Source organism: Pinus tabuliformis, chromosome 6 (genome assembly GCF_031772625.1).
Source record: "Pinus tabuliformis cultivar Carrire ecotype Pingquan chromosome 6, CPIR1, whole genome shotgun sequence".
Lineage (NCBI taxonomy): Eukaryota > Viridiplantae > Streptophyta > Pinopsida > Pinales > Pinaceae > Pinus > Pinus tabuliformis.
Window position 1 is genome coordinate 1,834,266,975 of NC_142292.1, and position 19,816 is coordinate 1,834,286,790.

Genomic DNA, 19,816 nt, shown 5'->3' on the forward strand with positions numbered 1-19,816 from the left:
ATATATATGTAAAGAAAAAATAAAAGAACATATGATCCCATTCCCCTAACAGTTGACTAGAGGAGTTGGATTGATTAGTGGCAACCACCTCACTAGGAAAGGTGGAAGGTGGGTTGTTGCATCATAAAACTTCTCTCATACACAACTACCCTTATAGTTTCGGTTCTTACCTTTTCACACACACATTATAATGACACAACCATGGGTATATAAGGACCTAATTTACTAAATATGAAATCATGAAAAACTCTAAATTGACTTTCCTTTTCTTTGACTAAATCAAACTTGAATTCTAATATTGGACTCAATTTAAATCAATTCATCTCTCCATGCATTACATGCATACAACAGAAATTTAATATTTCCAACAGTCCCCATTAATTATGATCATATGACTCAACAGAACTTAATCATGACTCAACCTAACTTAGACATCACTCAACTATGCCTAGTAGGTTTACAATAAAAAATGACTAAATCATCACTTAAACATGCATTTGGTCTAATTATTAGCTAGGGTTAGAATAACTCAAAACTTTTATAATGTCAATTTTTTTCTTTTCGTTTATTTCAGACTCTATGCCTTCAAAATTGTTTTAGCATTACCTTTATTTTCAACTTTTGTTTCTTACTGTAAGCCTCATATTTCTTCACTTGTTGGTATTGTATTTTTTCTTTGACTCCTCCTGTATTTATTCTAAAAAAAATCTCAGTCGATCTTCTACAACTTCCTCTTCAAAGATTCGTTCAACCATAGACTGTTGCCACAACTCTTCATATTCAAACTGTGAACTTTGTTTTACTTTTTGTGCTTCATATTCTTGATCTTCCTTCTGCCATATTTCTTGATAGTATAATTTAATATCTTCTTGACTCCATTGTTGAAATATTGTTTCAATTCTCTCTTCTTCATCTTCAAAAAATTCCATGTATTTTCCTACATCGTTTTCTTCATCTTCCCTTTTATTTGGACTACTATCCTGTTTACTCGCACACCCAAAATCAATGTTAAAAACATCTTCATTATTCTCTTTAGAGAGATTTTTTTCCTCTTCCTCTTCCTTATCTGCCTTCTATTCCACTTCTTTACAAACCTATGTTGTTGTAAACAAGTTTTCCTCCACTTGGCTTCTAAACCCAAGTGGGATTCTCTCACCAAATAACAACATATCAATGCGTTCATTCTGTTTCATCATGTGCAAGCACTCATCATCAGTTAATTATTCTTCATCAATGTTAACATCAACAATTTCAATTTTTGGATCCACCGAACCACTTGTTGCTCCATTGGTATCTTTATCTATGCCAAATACAACTACTGCTAGTTCATGTTCTGCTTCATGATAAGTTCAAACTTTTTCTTCATAACATGTTGCTATAGTGGCAACTTCAATGTTCAATTCTTCATCAAACATGAGACTTACCATATTGCAACGATCAATCCTTGTTTCAAAAAATATACCACAAATGTCATTAACATAATGTTCATCCACCCTATGGTGGGATATCCGAGCATTCATGTGCTCATTAAAAATTTCAACTTCACTAATTAAATCAATTGCTACTGAATTCACCAACTCACATCTCACATTGTATTCATCATCCACATGTGTCTCATCACAGTGGGATTCACCATCATCTTCACTCTTTTCTACTACTATTGTAGACTCCAGTACCTATGATATAATATACTACTACATGTCACTCTCCTTTGTACCAAAATTTGCTTCGAGGACCGTCTGTGCTTCTTGAGAAGATGTAGCTCTGGCTACCTTGCACAAAAACTTCTCATCCAAATCATTTTCCATAAAATCCAATACTAAAGCATCACATACTAAATCATATGGGTTATTAAACCAGTACTCTATTAAATCTTTATATCACAGAAATGTTTTCATTTTGACAACCCAAAAATAAAAAATTTACCAGTAAACCTTTGTAGCATTACCAAATCCATGCATCATTGAATTGTTTTGCAACATCTTCTCATATTTTATATTCCTTGACTATGACAAGAATCTCTCAAAACATGGAAACAATATTTGGCTCTTTTTTTCGATTTCTTCTTTTGATATGCTTGAGGAATCCTTTCTGACCCATAATTGTTGTGTTTCCTCTGTCTTTTGGCTTCTATCCTTATTGCATTAGACTTATTTCCATACCACCCCCGAAAATAAAATATGATTTTCAATATGTGCCCTCGTAAGGCACAATATTCATCAAATTAAAAAAAAAACATATTTCCCCAATATAAAAACATATTTCTCCCTTCTTAAACCAATAAACCAATTTTTTAATATTCCTTATTTCTCCCTTTTCATCAAAAAAATAAAAATCCACTTTATAATCTATTATAAACCATACACTTTTATGGACTTTATTTAACTTTTATGGCCTTTCATCACTTATAAACTTTTTAATAAATCCATCTTTCTTAAAAAAAAAAAAAAAAAAAAAAAACTCTATATCTACGGTCATCCTTTTTCTTAAAAGAAATTGAATGACCCATATGACTTTTGTGGTTGGGAATTTTCATGTGCTCGCCATCGTATGAATTTATTGATGAAACCTTTGACTCCACAGGTTGAGTTCAATGATGAAACCTTTGAAACTTAGTAAGTTCTATGTTGAATATTTGAAACAATTTCAGTAGAAATCACATTGCAAGATTTAAGTCGATGCGTTTAGAACCAACATGTGTGTTCCAAGTTCTATTTTATTAACGTGGTGGCTTTTGTAGCTTCTTGGGTGCATAAGTAATTTCACCCCTTACAAAAAATATTCTAGGTGAGTGATTGATCACACAGTGTGGATTTCAAATTGTGGTCATTGACGCTTTGGCTCCTTCAATCATTTAGCTTTGATACCAATTTTATGGAAAGGGTTGTCAATTATTTCACCCATCATGAAAAATTATTCCTGGTGACTTATTGGTCACACAGTGCGAATTTGCAAGCTATGGTCGTAGATTCTATGGCTTCTTAAATCAACTAGTTATGATACCAATTTGATGGAAATGCAGAGGAGGAAATTACAAAAATTCACACAAAATAAACTTCTATTCATAAAAATTCTCACATACACAACCATCTGAACTCTAATAGGTTAGTTTACTAAATATGGAGTCATGACAAACTCTAACTTGGCTTGCCTTTTCTCCGGCTAGCTCACACTTAACTTTTAATATTAGATTCGACTTAACTCAACTCATCTCTCCATTCATTGCATACATACATGAGTAGTTTAAAATTTCGAACATTGATCAGAGGGATGCAAACTTTCATATTGAACATTATGTTCACCACGAATTCTTCATATATTTGGTGTTGAAGGCTCCCCTGAATAACTTATCTTGTGTGGATGCAAAGGATATCATCCTTCAACACTTGAATCACAGAGTTGGAATTGTGCAGGTGGTCTAGATCTTACATGTACATATAATTTCTATGGAAAATACCTGAGAACACTAGCTAACATTGCGATTATTTTCATCCCTCGAGAAATTACACAGATGATCTGTAATGTAAACCTGAAGGTGTTGGTAAAATTACAAGTAAAGCTTTTATGTATTGTAGGAAATGGATCAATTTTAAGAACACATAAAATTATGGCTTTTAAACTTAGTTAATAGCATAAAACAGAGACAATATACCATATCAAAAAAACATAATAGTAAAAATGATAAAGGAGTTCACCCCTCTCCTGGGCTACATCTCCTACTTCATCTTCCAATGATGGGCCTCTTTACTTAAGTGATCAAATTTGTGTTTACATGGATTTATAGTGCTAAAAATATAAATATTAGGTCTCCAATGGCTTCAGAATTGTCAAAAACCCCCATCTGGGCTATTTCTAAACATCATTTGGCCAAAAACTATGAAAGTTATGCTTCTTACAAGTTTTTTTTCCAATTTCCACAACTAACCATTCTACAATTCACCCCAAACCTCGCTTGAGCACCCCAAAATAGAACCAGTGCATAATTTCAGCCTACAATCACACTTGATGGTGCAAATTGTCGGACGCTTTAAATTCCCAATAACTCCCATTTTCCAAACAATGCAGTTGTATGGGGGCATGCTGGGGGGTTGGGGATAACCTCCCATCCCTGTCGAATGACCTCCAACGAACTGGCCACTAGTCACATAATGCACATAAAACCTGGGCCTGAGTGTTAAAATTCCATGCATGCACCAAGACTTGAGAATTTTGGTCATGTTGATGGCCCATGTGGCCTGGGGCTGGCCCCCCTCTGCGCGTGCTTAGGGATTGGCCCCTCTCCAAAGATTCACCTATGGTTTTTTTGATCGAGAATGTGACTCGGGCATGTTGCTAAGCCGTCAACCTTGTTCCCACCTCTTGGTTCTTCTGGGCACAATGACCAAGGCTGGGACTTAGCCCTGACCCAACCCCAAAGGAAATTTGCACTCAAAGTCAAAGAAAACATGGGTTGCCATATGGTTAATTCATAGCACTGTAGTGTAGTGGTAACCAGTCTTATTTCTTGTTGGGAGGTCTGATGTTCGACTCTCCTCAATGGCTTGTTCGCCAATAAACAAAATTTTCCATGCCACTAGGAGGCCACGTGGCAACCATTCATTGGCCCACATGGCTTCCAACCATTGGAGCACTAAAATCACAGTCAGCTACCAAAATAATAATAATAAATTCGAAACAATAAGATTAAAATATTTTTTGACCAATCTAGAGTGGCCAAGTGGCAGCATGCCATTGGACCAAAAATATATAGTTACCCTGTCACCTACAATTTTTTTAGCTATTTGGGAATTTGATCAGAACGCGATATCGAGAGCATAAGATATCAATTTTGAATGATTCAAGTTGCATTGGATTTAGATCGTTGTGATCTACGCACTAGTACATGTTTTAAGATCTATTACACACTTTTATTTTTTAGCACTAAATTGATCCCTTGGATCACTCCTCCTAACTGGAAGCTTTTGGACCTCCAAAAGACTATTTTTAGTGAAAAAACAGATGAGGGTATAATTTCGTCACCCTTCCCTTTTCCATTCATTTGGGTTTTCCTGATTTTGTACCTTTGAACCACATATTAAGGTGCTTCTCGTTCCTTCGTCTTGAAGTTCTTGCTTATTAGAATTCTTCAAGATGTTTAGAAGAGAAAGCTCATGTTAAAGAAATATGAACATTATCTCCAATATCTTCAAACAAAGGAGGGTTATCCATTTTCAAGTTATTTTTACCTTGAATTTTTTCTTTGCTGATGTAAAGACTTACTTCATCTCCAACTTGAAAACTCTGGCCAACACAATGTTTATCATGTTCAACCTTGTTTTTGGTTCAACTCTTCACCAAATTTGAATTCCATCGCCATGCACCATTGTTCCTCAAAGAAAAAACATTAGGAGACCCAAAATAAGATGTATTAGAACTAATGTTGCCTTTTTCAAGTAGATCTTGCACTCACTTCTTGATTCCTACATTTTCTAACACTGACATCTTGTTCAAACCAATGTTCGAAAGTGAATCATCATACTGCAAATGAACTTCATGTTGTTTCCCTCTTTTAGGAGGAAACACATTAGATTCTTGAAAAATCTTATCACATGTGTTAACAACTTCAACTGAATCAGATTTTAATGTTGCATCACATTCTTGGAAGGCTTCAGATTCATCAATATCTTTATGTTTAATCATCAACAATGCAAAATTATGACTAGAATTTACAAACCTCTTCATTTGTCCAGCATTCACAAGAGACAAATTCAACTTTTTTGCTATGTGCTCTAACAATGTACTCAATCCCATATTTAAACAAGTGATACTTGTTCTCATGGCGATGAAAGATGGATTTCCTGTCATATAAGTATGTGCTTCCCAAAACAATCCCACAAATTTCAAGTGGTACCACATCAAGTTTTACCTCATCAATAAAGTTTGTAGTGACGGGAAATCTAAGTATGCATTTTCTTGTCACTTACAACTTGACATTGTCATATAGCCAACCCAAAGGATAAGGTTTAGGATGAGGAATAGTTTCCAAATTTAGTTTCTTGACAATGTCTTCTGAAATGAGGTTTTCTTGTGAACCACTACCAAACAAAGTATCTACCTTGTTATGTTTTGTGATGACTCTAATATGGAACAACTCTATTCTTTCTCTTTCATTTTGAGTTTCATTGGTTTTGCTAGAAGAACTAGTACTTTCAATTGAATCTTTACCTTTCAATCCCATGGTTATGATTTTTGTTTCATCTCTGGAATCAAATCCTAAATCTTGTGGTGTAGTTTCAGTCGTCTTTTCTTTCTCCTTGTTATTAAAAATTTTGGGTCTCATCTCAGGATGAAGTTTCCAATAGTGGTATTCATCATGGCATTTTTTAGAATAGTGTTTACATGTGAGTTTTTCTCCCTCTTTCTTGACTGAATCACTCTTTTTATCCTTGCCTTGAAATTCCCTTTTCCTTTTTCTCCAGACATGAATGATTTCTCACCAGTTTCTTCAGAAACATTTTTCCCTCTTGCTTCTAAATGCATTTCTTGTACACAAACTTCATCTAGTTTTGTAGGGTTAAACATGAGAATGGTGTTTCTCAAATAACTATGTAAACCTCCATTATATTTCAATAGAGTACCTTGGGAGGATAAATCTATACCCAAAATCAAAGCCCTTTCCCTAAATTTTTTAGTATAGCTTTGCTCATCTTGTCCCCTAGCTTGCCTAAAGTTTTTCCAATCCATTATATCCTTTTGCATGTATGCTAATGGATAAAATTGCCTTATTATTACAACAACAAAATCATTCCAAGAGGATAAAACCTTGCCATGTTTTTTCATGTCCTCTTAAGTTTTGGCCTCCCACCAAATAAGTGTTGCACCTTCCAATCTAATAGAAGTAAGCTGAATTTTGGTCTCATCATCCTTGATTCTTTGTATCCTACAATACACTTCAATATAATGAATCCAATTATCTAATTTATTAGCATTTACCTCTCCATCATACATAGGAAATTCAAACTTAATGTCAAGCTTTAACAAAGGAGTTTTACCATGTCCTTTTGGAGAATTTGGAGGTGTTTGTGAAAGGGTTGAAGAAGTAGAAGAATATGAGGATGAAGATGAGGATGGGGATGGAGGTGAAGGTGGTGGTTTGTCACCATTTCCTCTGTTCCCTTTAGGAGGCTTGTATCCTTTTCCTCCATCTCCTTTTAGAGGTTTTAAGCTCTCTCTACAACCTTGAATTCCTCTCTTTATAAAGAACCTTTACCATTTCAAACATCTCAAAGAAATGTTTTCTGAAAGTTCTTTCATCTGCAGCCATCCCTTAAGGACCTTCTTCATGTGCCATGACTATTGAAGCTTGAGGTGTGTTTTTTCTCCTTGAAAAAATTTTAGATCTTGGCTGCACAAGTTCTCATTCTCCTCTTTTAAGATTCAACCTTATAAGAAAAATAATAACCTTGAGCTCTGATACCAAAATGATCTGTAATTGTAAACTTGAAGGTGATGGTAAAATTGCAAGTAATTTTTTTATGTACTATAGGAAATGGATCACTTTGTAAAAGACATAAAATTACGGTTTTAAAACATGGTTAACGTCATAAAACATAGACGATATACCATATCATAAACACATAACAACAAAAATGATAAAGGAGTTCACCCCTCTCCTGGGCTACATCTCCGGGTCCAGCTTTCAATGATGGGATTCTTTCATCAAGTTCTCAAATTTATGTTTAAATGGATTTAAAGTGTTCCGAATGTAAATATTATGTCTCCAATGGATTTAAAACTGTCAAAATCCCGCATTTGGGCTCTTTATGCACCTCATTTGGCCAAAAACTGAGAAAGTTATGCTTCTTCCAAGTTGTTTTCCAATTTCCATAGCTAACCATCCTACAATTCACCCCAAACCTAGCTTGAGCGCCCCAAACCTGAAACCACCAAACAATTTCGGCCTACAATCATGCTTGACAGTGCAACTTTCCAAACACTTTAAATGCCCAATAACCCCCATTTTCTAAAAATTTCATTCGTATGGGGGCACGTGCCCATGGGCTGAAGCTAACTGCCCGCCCCTGTCGTCCAGCCCCAACAAACTAGGAAATGGTCACATAATGCACATAAAACCCACATCTAAGTGATAAAATTCCGTGTGCGCGACAAGAATTGAGAACTGTCATTATGTTGACGGCTCATGTGGCTTAGGACTAGCTCCCCTCTGCACATGCTTAGGGGTTAGCCCCTCTCCAAAGCTTTACCTGCGGTATTTTTGATCAAGCATGTGACTTATGGTTGGGGCTAAGCCCTAGCCCTTCACCCTGCCCCTTCGTTCTTGTGGGTGCGGTGACTAGGGTTGGGGCTTAGCCCCGACCCAACCCTAAACAAAATTTGTGCTCAAAGTTAAATAGAACATGGGTTGCCATATGGTTAAGTCATAGCTTTGTGGTGTAGTGGTAATGAGCCTTTTTTATTGGTGGGAGATCTGGTGTTTGACTCTCCTGAAAGGCCCATTCGCCCATAAATAAATTTTGCCATGCCACTAGAAGGCCACATGGCATCCATTCATTGGCCCATGTGGCTTCCAACCATTGGAGTACTAAAATCACAACCAACCACCAAAATAAAAATAAATATTTTGAACCAATAAGATTCTAATATTTTTTTAGTAATTTGGAGTGGCAAAGTGGCAGCATGCCATTGGCCCAAAAAGGTACAGTCAGCCTATCACCAACAATTTTTTTACCTGTTTAGGAAATCGATCAAAACGCGATATTAGGAGCATAGGATATTAATTTTGAATGATTTAATTTGCATTGGATTCAGCTCACTGAGATCTACACACTGTACATGTTTTGATCTCTATCACACACTTTGAATTTTGAGCACTAAACTAATCCCTTGGATCAACAAAGATCCCATGGTATCAGAGGTTTTAGTGGGAGACAAGTGATTTAAGTGCATGATGAGGTGCGACATAATTCTAAGGCCCTCGATCTGGGTCTTTGGATTATCAAACATTTACTCATTGAAGGAGGTCCATTAGCTAAAAATTTCCAATATCTTAGAGGTGCCAGTTTAGTAACGAATATTGTTGGTATATTAAAATGTTTTACGACAATTAAAAATGACGATAAGGATGGCCTAGTGCTTTTCCCTAGTGGATCCAAAAATTCGAGTGCATTGACATCAAAATTGCACAACTTAGATTTGGCATTCGCATAACAATCTCCAAGGGACTGCATGACCTTGATATCAGAGTTGTCCATAAATTCTTGGTTACTTTTCATGATGAAGCAGTATCAACAACTATTCTTGATGTGTGGTCATGAGCAAGAAGATGACATGAATATTAGCCCCTCTACTCCTATTTAAATTATTGTAGAAGACCTTGAATTTGGTATTGCAATTTGAAGAAAAGGAAAAGGAGAAAAGACACAAAATTTACACACATATAATAAGAGTTGTTGTTCTTCTCTATTGATTACTCAAACTTGGATTTACTTTATTACAATGAACCCATCATGGGGTATTTATCCTTTTACGACCAATGACTCACTCAAAATAACTTAAACATGAAATCACACACTATATTTAGCCTTTCCAAATATAGTATGAACTCAAACTAACTCGCACTTGACTTAGTTAACACAAACTATAAATATGGACCGCACTTAACTCAACTTATCTCTTCATGCATCACTTGACTTGGATCTTTCTAGATGTTTAAGCGGAAGTAATTACTATTTCCAACACTCCCCTTAATTACGACGTATGAGAACATAACTCAGTCATGACTCAACTATGCCTGTTAGGCTTAGAATAGAAATTAACTTAGTCAACACTCAAATATGCCTGTTGTTCTAAGTCTCAACTAGGCTTACAATGACTCAAAACTTTTACAATTTTATTTCTCACTTCTTTTGAATTCTATATCCTCGAAATTGCTTCATTCCCTTTTGCATTTTCTTGTTGTAGGCATTCTTCACTTGTTGCTGGTGTAATTTTTCTTTAACATGTCTTGAATCTGTTCTGAAAAATAATACGATCTTGTCTTCTACACCTTCCTCTTCAAATATTCGTTCAACCATGGACTGCTGCCACAACATTGCATCTTCAAATTGTCTTCTTTTCCCTGCTTCTTGCACTCCATATTCCTCAATTTCTTTCTGCTATATTTCTTGATAGAAAAATCTGATTTCCTCTTGACTCAATTGCTAAAAAATTGTTTCAATGCTTTTTTTTTTTGTCTTCATAAACGTCCATCTCTCTCTACACTGTCATCATTAGAAACTACTGCATTTTTCCTATACTATGTACACTCAAGATCAATGTTAGAAATACCTTCATTATGCTTTGTATTGAGAGCTTCATTTTCTTCCTCTTCCATCTCTTCCTTCTCTTGTTCTGTCATTGCATCATAATTTTCATTTTTCGCCTTTTTGCCAACATCTACTATTGTAAACATGTTGTCTTCCACCTGGCTTCCAAACACAAGTGGGATTCTCTCACCAAATAAATTAAGAATTGCTATATTGGCAAGATATTAAGAATGCTCCAATACCAAAAATACTAACGTCTTAATAATTGAATCCAATAATGTTACCAAAACTACTCAAATCAAACTCCTTCATAATACAAATATCTTAGAATCAACATCTATCCTAACCTAAATTGTAATTATAAATTTTCGACATAGATAAGTGAAATATATAAAGCTTAATATAGACTTGAAAACAATTATAAGTTGACATATTAAAAAACTCCTACTTCAAGCTTTCTTGAAATAAATATTTCTGATTAATGAGAATGAATCTGATTTATCTGAGAGATTAGGTAATGTAGAGATGCGAAAAACTCCAACGGTCAAAAAAACCGAACGTGATCTATCTGATAGATTGGGTAATGTAGAGATGCTAGAGATAGGTGCAAAAAAACCCAACAGTAAAAAAAACCGAATGTTAAAGAGTCAAAAGCTAGAGAAAAATGATAATTTGATATTAACAGGGGCAGTATAGATAATTGGGGTGGTATAGAAGAGATGTTGTAGTGCTCTACAATGAGTGTAGGTGTAATGTAAGAAAACTTGTAAAGATTGATTGGTAAATATTTACATGTTGGTTAAAAGTAATATAAAACTAAGTATGAGGGAGATATTGAAATAAAATTCAATTTGTTACATTGTAATTTTGTTTTTATTAATAAAATTACTAATAACTTTTTAAATAAAAGAAAATAATAATATACATCTTACATTAAAATATATATAAAATATATAAGTAGCACCAAATCCATTTTACCTTATAAAATATAGTAATGATTTTGTAACCATATTTAAATTTAATTAATAACCACATTGAAAAATTAATACTTACAATATAACAATACTTTAGATATTATTAACTTGTAAATAGACTATTTTACAATACCATAAGCCAATACCATGACTCATTTTTTGTAAGCTTGGCAGGACTACATCTTCATCATGTCCTATATCACCAGCTAGTGACTTCACATCAAGGAGTGCCTTAACCAAGCACTCATTCACGTCTATCCAAGGCCTCATGGAATTATAAATATTTAATTTGAATTTAATTTTATAATATATTTTCATTAAGTCTAAATGAAAAAAGAATTATAATTACTTTTGAGATATATCTACACTTCTATCACATTAAAATATATAAGATAAAAATAGTAGCTATAAATTAAGATTCACTTTACCATATAAATTAAAATAGTAATGCTGTAACCATATTTAAATTTTGATGAGGATGGAGCGCGCCGGATTAGGGTAATTGCTTAGGGTTTTCTGCATAATCCTGCAGGCTGTAGCCTGTACCGTAGCCGTTTCACTGCCTCTCGCCGGTGCCGTTTAACCGTTTCCACACCCGTCGCCATCCGCTACTGACCGCTGGCTGGAATGGAGGAGAATATGGAGACAGATCAAGTGGATTACTCTGAGGACCCCTTCCCGGATCGGGTAATATTCGGTAACCCTAACTTCTCTATGTCGGTTTCTGTTCCTTTTCCGATATCAGACTTTACCACGCCTGCTGTCTCGCCTGTCGTCACTTTGCCCGGCTATAGCGCTGCTCCCTCTTCCTCTGAGCCGCCCCCTGTTGATTCTCCGGGCCTAGAAGCTCCTCCCCTATCTCCAGGCACTCTGCATATTCTCTCCACCTACACGCCTCACTTGCTCTCATTTGACCCTCACCCGCCCCTCTCCACTGTCCTCTCTGCGCCCCCGGTAAATGCTCCCGTTGTTGGACCTAATATTCCCCCTGTGTCTGGTCTGCGGCCATCTGGTTGTTTCGAAACCCCGGCAGTTAACATTAAACCTGTCAAGAATATCTCCCCTGAGGGTGTCCAAAATCCCTTTGTTGACCACCCTTCGGCCCCCTGTACCAAAAAGAGGAAAACCAAGTGCACAAAGGTGAGTGCTAAAGATATTACTATCAAATTTGGCGAGACCTTGGCTATAGGGGAAACTGCGGTCACGGTGTGCATGGTTTTGGTTGGACATGTGCGAGGACGTGCTTACTCTGCCAACAGGCTGTCACAATGGGTCAGGGAGATTTGGGGTGCCCTATTGAAAGAATTGCTGGATGTTCACGTTTTGCCTCGAGGATGGTTCTCTCTACATTTCGCAAAGGAAGTCTACACGGATCTGGTACTGGCAAAGTACTGGCATATTGAGATGGCTCCGGTTCTTCTCAAGCGGTGGAGCCCCCTTTTCGACCTGGAGCACGAACAAATTGGGGCAGGACCTCTGTGGGTCAGACTGCCAGGGCTACCATTGCAGTATTGGAGTGAGGATGTTCTCATCAGAATTGGAAATGCTCTAGGCACATACCTAGACCATGATCGAACATTCGTGGAATCAAAGAATCGAACCCTTGCTCGTGTGCTGGTTCACCTAGACACACGTGAAGGACTGGAGGAGAAGATTACTCTTCAGTGGGGGAAATACAACAGGACTCAGATTTTGGATTATGAAGGGGTCCCGTTTCGCTGCAGATGGTGTCATAAGGTGGGACACCTCTACAAAGAGTGCCCGCTCAACAAAAAACCAGAGGACTCCCCCAAGGCTACTCCAATTCCATCCAGAGGAGCTTCTCCGGTCATTTCTCGTCCTCCTCCGGGGCCTCCACCCACCGCTCAATCTACTCCACAAAAGGCTGGGACGATGGGACTCGGCACTTTCTCTCCGCCGATGACCAGAGCTCGTGCTGCAGCTGAAGCCGCACATGCCTCGGGTATCTCTCTTAACCCTTCCTCCATAGTTCTTGAAAATACTTCATCTATGGTTGTAACATCGGCATAGATCTCTATGGCCCATTGTAATATGTCGAACCCTCCCCCCATCGTCGCCTCTGCCCCATCTCATATTCCCCCTCTTCATCCTCCATCTCGCCGAATTCCTCTGGGACCTCTAACTCCCATCCATATTTTCTCCGCCCTCGTTCCCACTCCATGGATACGCCAAGCCATCAGGCCGGGTTAGGGTTAGCTATTCTGGACCCTGGCCCTCAGACTACCAGAGGAAGGAAGACTGATCTATCTAAAGCTATTTTGCGTGCTGGGGCGGAGGTTGCCTCCGGTCGCCAATCCACACTCGATGGGGTCCTTAGAGCAAATCATACCCCGAGAAGCATTCCCCTATGAAATTCTTATCATTCAACTGCAGAGGCATGGCTAGTGCCTATAAGAAACTAGCGTTACAGAGACTTTTTGAGGTTGAGCCGATTGATATTATTTTGCTTCAAGAGACCCTAGGACAGGCTGAGAATATCACCCACTCTCTGCAAGCTCTGGCCCCGCGATGGAAATTTATGGCTCTTGATGCTGTTGGGAGATCCGGGGGTCTGGCTATTGGATACAACCCTAGATCAATCAGGGTTGATGCATCCTGGGGGGATCTGGTTTCATGGGTATCGATGTCTTCTCTGCAGAGCTCAGCAAAACCCTCCGTATTGTGAATGTTTATGGCCCCTGCCACCAGAGAGAACCTTTCTGGCTACACCTCCTAAATCTCTCTTTACTGACCCCTGATCACATTATTTTGGGCGGGGATTTAAATTTTTCCTTGGGTTTCAGTGAATCCTGGGGATCTTCGGCTCAGGTAGATGCCATTACTGGGTATATGACAAACCTCTTGGATCAGACAAATTTTATGGACATCCCCATGCACAAGCCTCTTCCCACTTGGAGAAACAGGAGAGTGGGTGCAGCAGCATTGGCCCGAAGACTTGACAGATTCTTGATGAAAGGTCTGCTCTTTCAACATCTCCATCATTACAAGCAATGGGTCGGTTCAGGGGGTATTTTGGACCACTCCCCTATTTATCTGGAAATTCTTGGTCCTCACCAGAAGCCGAAAGCTCCCTTCAAATTCAATCACACATGGTTGCAGGACCTGGACTTCATAAAATTGGTTACTGACTTCTGGGTTGCAAACCCCATCAATAGAGAGGCATCCCTGGCAAAAGGTTTTTGTAAAAACCTTTCCATGCTGAAACATCATGCTATTAATTGGGCAAAGGATAAGCTTAGCAAGGAAAACGCACAACTCAACCTCATTGAAGCTGAACTGTGCTCCTTATTGGATGATCGGAATTTGGGGTTCATCACAGGAGAAGAAAAGGCACGCTTGATCGAGTTGGAGAACCAAAAGGCTCATATTCTCAAATTGAGGGAAGAATCACAAAGATTGAGAAGCAGAGCCATTTGGCTTAAAGCAGGTGATGAAAACTCTAAATTTTTTCAAAATTATGCAAAAGGAAGAAAAGTTACAAATACTATCTGGAATCTCCCTCTCCCAGAGGGAGGTTATGCTGACTCCTTCAACAAGCTCTCACAGCTAGGAACTTCTCACTTCAGGAGCATTTACAGGAGCCCTCCAGGCATAAATCTAGCTGAGATCATAAATGTGGCAAACCATTTTCCCAGATTTGTCAATGAGGAGGATGCAGATGAACTCCTTGCACCTGTCACCTCAGGGGAATTGGAAAGCACATTAAAATGGTTCAAGAAAGATAAGAGCCCTGGCCCGGATGGTTGGACAATCGAGTTCTATCTAGCTTTCTATGAACTATTGGGACAAGACCTGCTGAGGGTGGTGGAGGAGAGCAGATCATCTGGTTGCCTATATCATGCCATAAACTCTACTTTCATTGCCCTCATCCCTAAGTCTGACTCCCCATCCTCCTTCGATGACTATCGTCCCATATCTCTGTGCAACTGCCTATACAAGATCATTTCCAAGATTATTGCAAATCGCCTCAGACCCATCCTATCTAAAAATATTGCTCCCCAGCAATTTGCTTTTCTTGAAGATCGACAGATTCATGAAGCCATAGGATCCGCGCAAGAAGCCCTGCACTCAATTTGGTCCAAACACCTCAAAAGCATCATCCTCAAGATCGACCTGTCAAAAGCTTTTGACCGGGTCAGCTGGCTTTATATCAAAATGCTCCTCATTCACCTGGGTCTCCCTCATAATTTCATCAACTGGATCATGGCATGCATCACCACCCCCACCTTCAGTGTCCTCATCAATGGATCGGCATCCCATTTCTTTCACTCAGAAAGGGGTCTCAGACAGGGCTGCCCCCTATCCCCTCTTTTATTTCTTATTGTCATGGAAGGGCTAAGTAGATTAATTATGTCAGCTAAGCGAGACGGATCCCTCAGTGGCCTAAAGATCTCTGATGACTGTTACCTCACACATCTGTTATTTGTGGACGATGTACTTATCCTGCTGGATGGTAGCATCAGAGACTCCCAGGCTTTCTCTCGGATCCTTCATCTTTTCTCGATTGCCACGGGCATGCTAGTAAACCAGCAAAAATCCACAATCACTTTCGCCCGCACAACAGTTCATGAATCACAGTATGCTCAACAGGTATTCCCTTTCAGTATCCATCCAATGGACAGAGGACTAAAATATTTGGGGTACTGGTTAAAGCCCACGTGTTAGAGGATAGAAGATTGGGTCTGGCTTGTTACAAAATTGGAGAAAAGGCTCATCTGCTGGAGTCACAGATATCTATCCAGGGCAGGTAGATTAGTGCTTATCAAAACGGTCCTGGAAGCCACCCCTGTCTTCTGGATGGCTCTTGCGTGGATTCCCAGACATATTCTAGCTCGCCTACAGAAAATGTGCAACAGATACCTTTGGGCCGGGAATCAAGACAAACACATTTTCGCCTGGATCGGCTGGCAAAAGATTGCATTGCCAAAGCGTTGGGGGGGATGGGGTCTGAAAGATCTCCCTCTATTTGCACAAGCCCTCGCGGCCAAAATGGGCTGGTCCTTGTTGACTAGTCAGAACCTATGGTCCCGCTTATCATATCATAAATATATCTGGCCCCAAGACTTGATGGATTGGGTCAGGCTTCCTAGCTGGCAGAAAACAGGCATCTCATCTGTATGGAAGGCGTTGCTTCATTCACTGCCCCTAATCAGAGACAACTTGGTGTGGAGGATCAATGATGGATCCCTGGCTAGGATAGGATTGGATCCTTGGATTGGAAGTGGAGGTAGGCATATCCTCTCTCAAGATCTCATCAGATATCTTCACTCTCGAGAGATCAAGGTTTTTGCACATATTGCTGACCAGCAGAACTCAGGGATTTTTAATCAGGCATGGAAGTCGGCTCATCAAATGGACCTTCCTCATAGATGGCATCAGGAGTGGCAGGAGTTCAGATCAGCTTTAAATGAATCCCATATCAGAATCAAAGAGGGTCCGGATGAATTAATATGGAGCCAGGCCGAGAATGGAAAATACTCCCCAAAGGTTGGGTACATCACTCTAAATTTACATAAACAACCGGACATCATCCCTTCTTGGTGGAGAAGCATTTGGAAGCTCACGGCCCCGCCAAGAACCAAGCTATTTTTCTGGTGCATTCTGAGAAACAAGGTACCTACAGGGGAGCAGCTCACCCACAGAGCTTTTCAAGGGCCCACCTGGTGCATACTGTGTAAAGGTGCATCAGAATCCACAGAGCACCTCTTTCTGCATTGCAGTGTTATTCTAGACCTGTGGATCTCTCTATCCAATTCGATTCCATATAACGGGCATTGGGAGGGAGATGACCTGAACAACGCATGGGACGAATGGACTCATAGACACAAAGGATCGAAGCTCATAAACCTTCCGGTACTCGTCAATTGGCACATATGGAAAGCTCGCAACCGCCATATCTTTGACAATAGGCCTGCACATTGGCCACAGATTGAGGCAGGGATTATATCTGCATTTAGGGAGCTACCAGATCCCCCGCCTCCCAAAGAGCGTCGACCTCACCCACCTCCGTGTATTGACACAAACACACCATGGGCTTTCTTTGACGGGGCTGCAAATCAACATGGATGCGGTGGAGGTTTCATTTTATACATCAATGCACAACATTTCTATAAAGTCAAATTGGGCCTGGGTGCCGGAACAAATAACTATGCTGAACTCATAACACTGCGCCACTTACTGCACTTCACACTGGGCCACCATTGCACCAACATAAACATATTCGGGGACTCAAAAATTATTATCAATTGGTTCAATGGCATATCTGATTGTCACATTCACACACTCAGCATCATTCTAAATGAAGTAATTATATTCAAAGCAGCATTTAACAATATTTCTTGCTCTCATATCTACAGGGAGCATAACAGCCATGCTGACAAATTATCCAAGGAGGCCGCGCTAATGCCCAGAGGTGTCTGGGAGATTACCGAGCAGCAAGGGACAAATGAATACCAGTATTATCGCCAGCCATATATAGATAAAATATATCAGAGAGACCCTGGCCACTGAACAGGGCACATTTTTGGTTTTTTGTTACTTATCTGAAACATACAATGATAATTTTTGAAATGTACAGAACAAAGTATGAGAGCCCTGCGAGGCTCAATGTATAGTCATAGTCAACAGTATTTACAACTAATTATAGCAAACTGCCCTGCGAGGTATATCTGGCTATAGATACTCTTAGTTACTATTATGTTTTTTATGAACATAGTTTAAAGTGGCAAACAACATATGCAAAAAGCATCTACAATATGTAATTTTTCCAATCTAATGAAAAATTACGAATTTTTCGAGAGGAAAAAAAACCATATTTAAATTTCATTAATAGGGATATAAAAACTTAATACTTATAATATAACAAGATTTTTGACCATGGATATTCACCCTCAGTTTAACATGGATATTATTAATCATACCATACTATGGGCCAATACCATGGCCCATCAATACCATATGTCCAAAAACCATCTCTCATTTCACAATCAAAATAATACTTACAACATAACAAGATTTTAAACGTGGATACTCCCCCCACTTTAACATGAATATTATTAATAATACCATATTATGGACCAATAACATGGCCCATGAATACCACATGTCCATAAACCATCTCTCATTTCACAATCAAAATAATAGTTACAACATAACAAGATTTTTAACTATGGATACTCACCCCAATATACGATGGATTTTATTAATCATACCATACTATGAGCCAATACCATGGCTCATCAATACCACATGCCCAAAAACCACTTCTAATTTCACAATCAAAATATTTTATAATTTTTTCTTTTATAAATTTAATTGAGCCTAGAGGCTCATTCTAAAACCGAGTATGAGGGGACTGACTCTGAAGGGGATGTGTAAGTTTGTTGGTATGTTCGTGTCATTTTAAAATAAAAATAAAAAATCAAAATTATGTTATAAATATAAATAATATGTTGTAAAGTAATTAGAAGTAAAAAATGTGTGAATAAGATGTTTAAATCTTATATCAACTCCATATATATATTTATATATAGAAAACATTTTAAGTTTTTATGGTTAAACTTTTTATTTGGTCTTCTACATACTCTATTTAGCATTCAAAAATACAATTTAAACAATGAAAAATGAAGAGATAGTGTAATGTTCTGTTATATTATTTTATAAAAAATAAAATTATTAATTAAAACAGTTTGACTTAGTGAAATTACATAAAAATAAAATTTAAACTAAAAAATAAAATTAATAACTAAACCATCCTAGATCCATCTTAACTTTGGATCTATCAAATCTCTCCAAATATTTCTTCAAGTTTTGCACTCAGAAAAGATGTTTGCACCTAGACAAATTTGATCCATCTCCACACTTGATAGATCTAAAATTAAGAAATATTTCTTCAAGTTTTGCACTTAGAAAAGATGTTTGCACCTAGACAGATTTGATCCATCTCCACACTTGATAGATCTAGAATCAGGATCGATCTCGACACTTATAGATCTAGAATTAAGATCGATCTACGGGTTTGCACCTCCATAGATTTGATCCATCTTGACACTTATATATCTAGAATTAAGATCGATCTAGGTTGCTGTCATATTATGTGATGTTATGTTATGTAAACATTTTGACTCGCTGGAATTACATAACAATAAAATAAAAATTAGATACAATTAAAATTAAATAAATAAAGATTAAAAACATAATAATAATTGGTGAAGACTTCCTATTTCAAATTAAGGTGGATGAGGATATCTTGACATTTTATTTTTATTTTTTTAATTGGCGACCTAGATTGATTCTCAAGGGAATATGCTTAGCATATACTTCCTCTTAATGCTTATCAAGGATTGTAGTGTGTTACAAAGTTTGTTAGGTTGCATTGACTTTTAATAAATTTAAAAAATTAGATTTGTGCCACATGGCTCCATGCCCACCAATTTCCTAGGTATTTGAGCTTATTCCAAATTTAAGATGTTCATATTCTAATTAGATAGGGAAATTAATATATAAACAAATTTAATT

General features: G+C 37.9%; 1 protein-coding gene across 1 annotated transcript; it reads left to right on the forward strand.

Annotated features, from left to right (window-relative positions):
- The first annotated feature begins 13,912 nt into the window (after positions 1 to 13,912).
- LOC149266329 (uncharacterized) lies at positions 13,913 to 17,888 on the forward strand. The gene is made up of 4 exons (XM_089407913.1): positions 13,913 to 15,433; positions 15,904 to 16,046; positions 16,156 to 17,602; positions 17,877 to 17,888. Exons 1-4 carry the CDS (start codon positions 13,913 to 13,915, stop codon positions 17,886 to 17,888), a joined length of 3,123 nt encoding a protein of 1,040 aa, XP_089264039.1.
- Positions 17,889 to 19,816: the final 1,928 nt, after the last annotated feature.

Coding starts and splice junctions, on each gene's coding strand:
- LOC149266329 (XM_089407913.1), top strand. CDS start 13,913: ATGGGTATCGATGTCTTCTCTGCAGAGCTCAGCAAAACCCTCCGTATT. Junction 15,434..15,903: donor TGTCAAAAGCTTTTGACCGG/GTCAGCTGGCTT, acceptor ATTCCCTTTCAG/TATCCATCCAATGGACAGAG. Junction 16,047..16,155: donor CAGATATCTATCCAGGGCAG/GTAGATTAGTGC, acceptor AATGTGCAACAG/ATACCTTTGGGCCGGGAATC.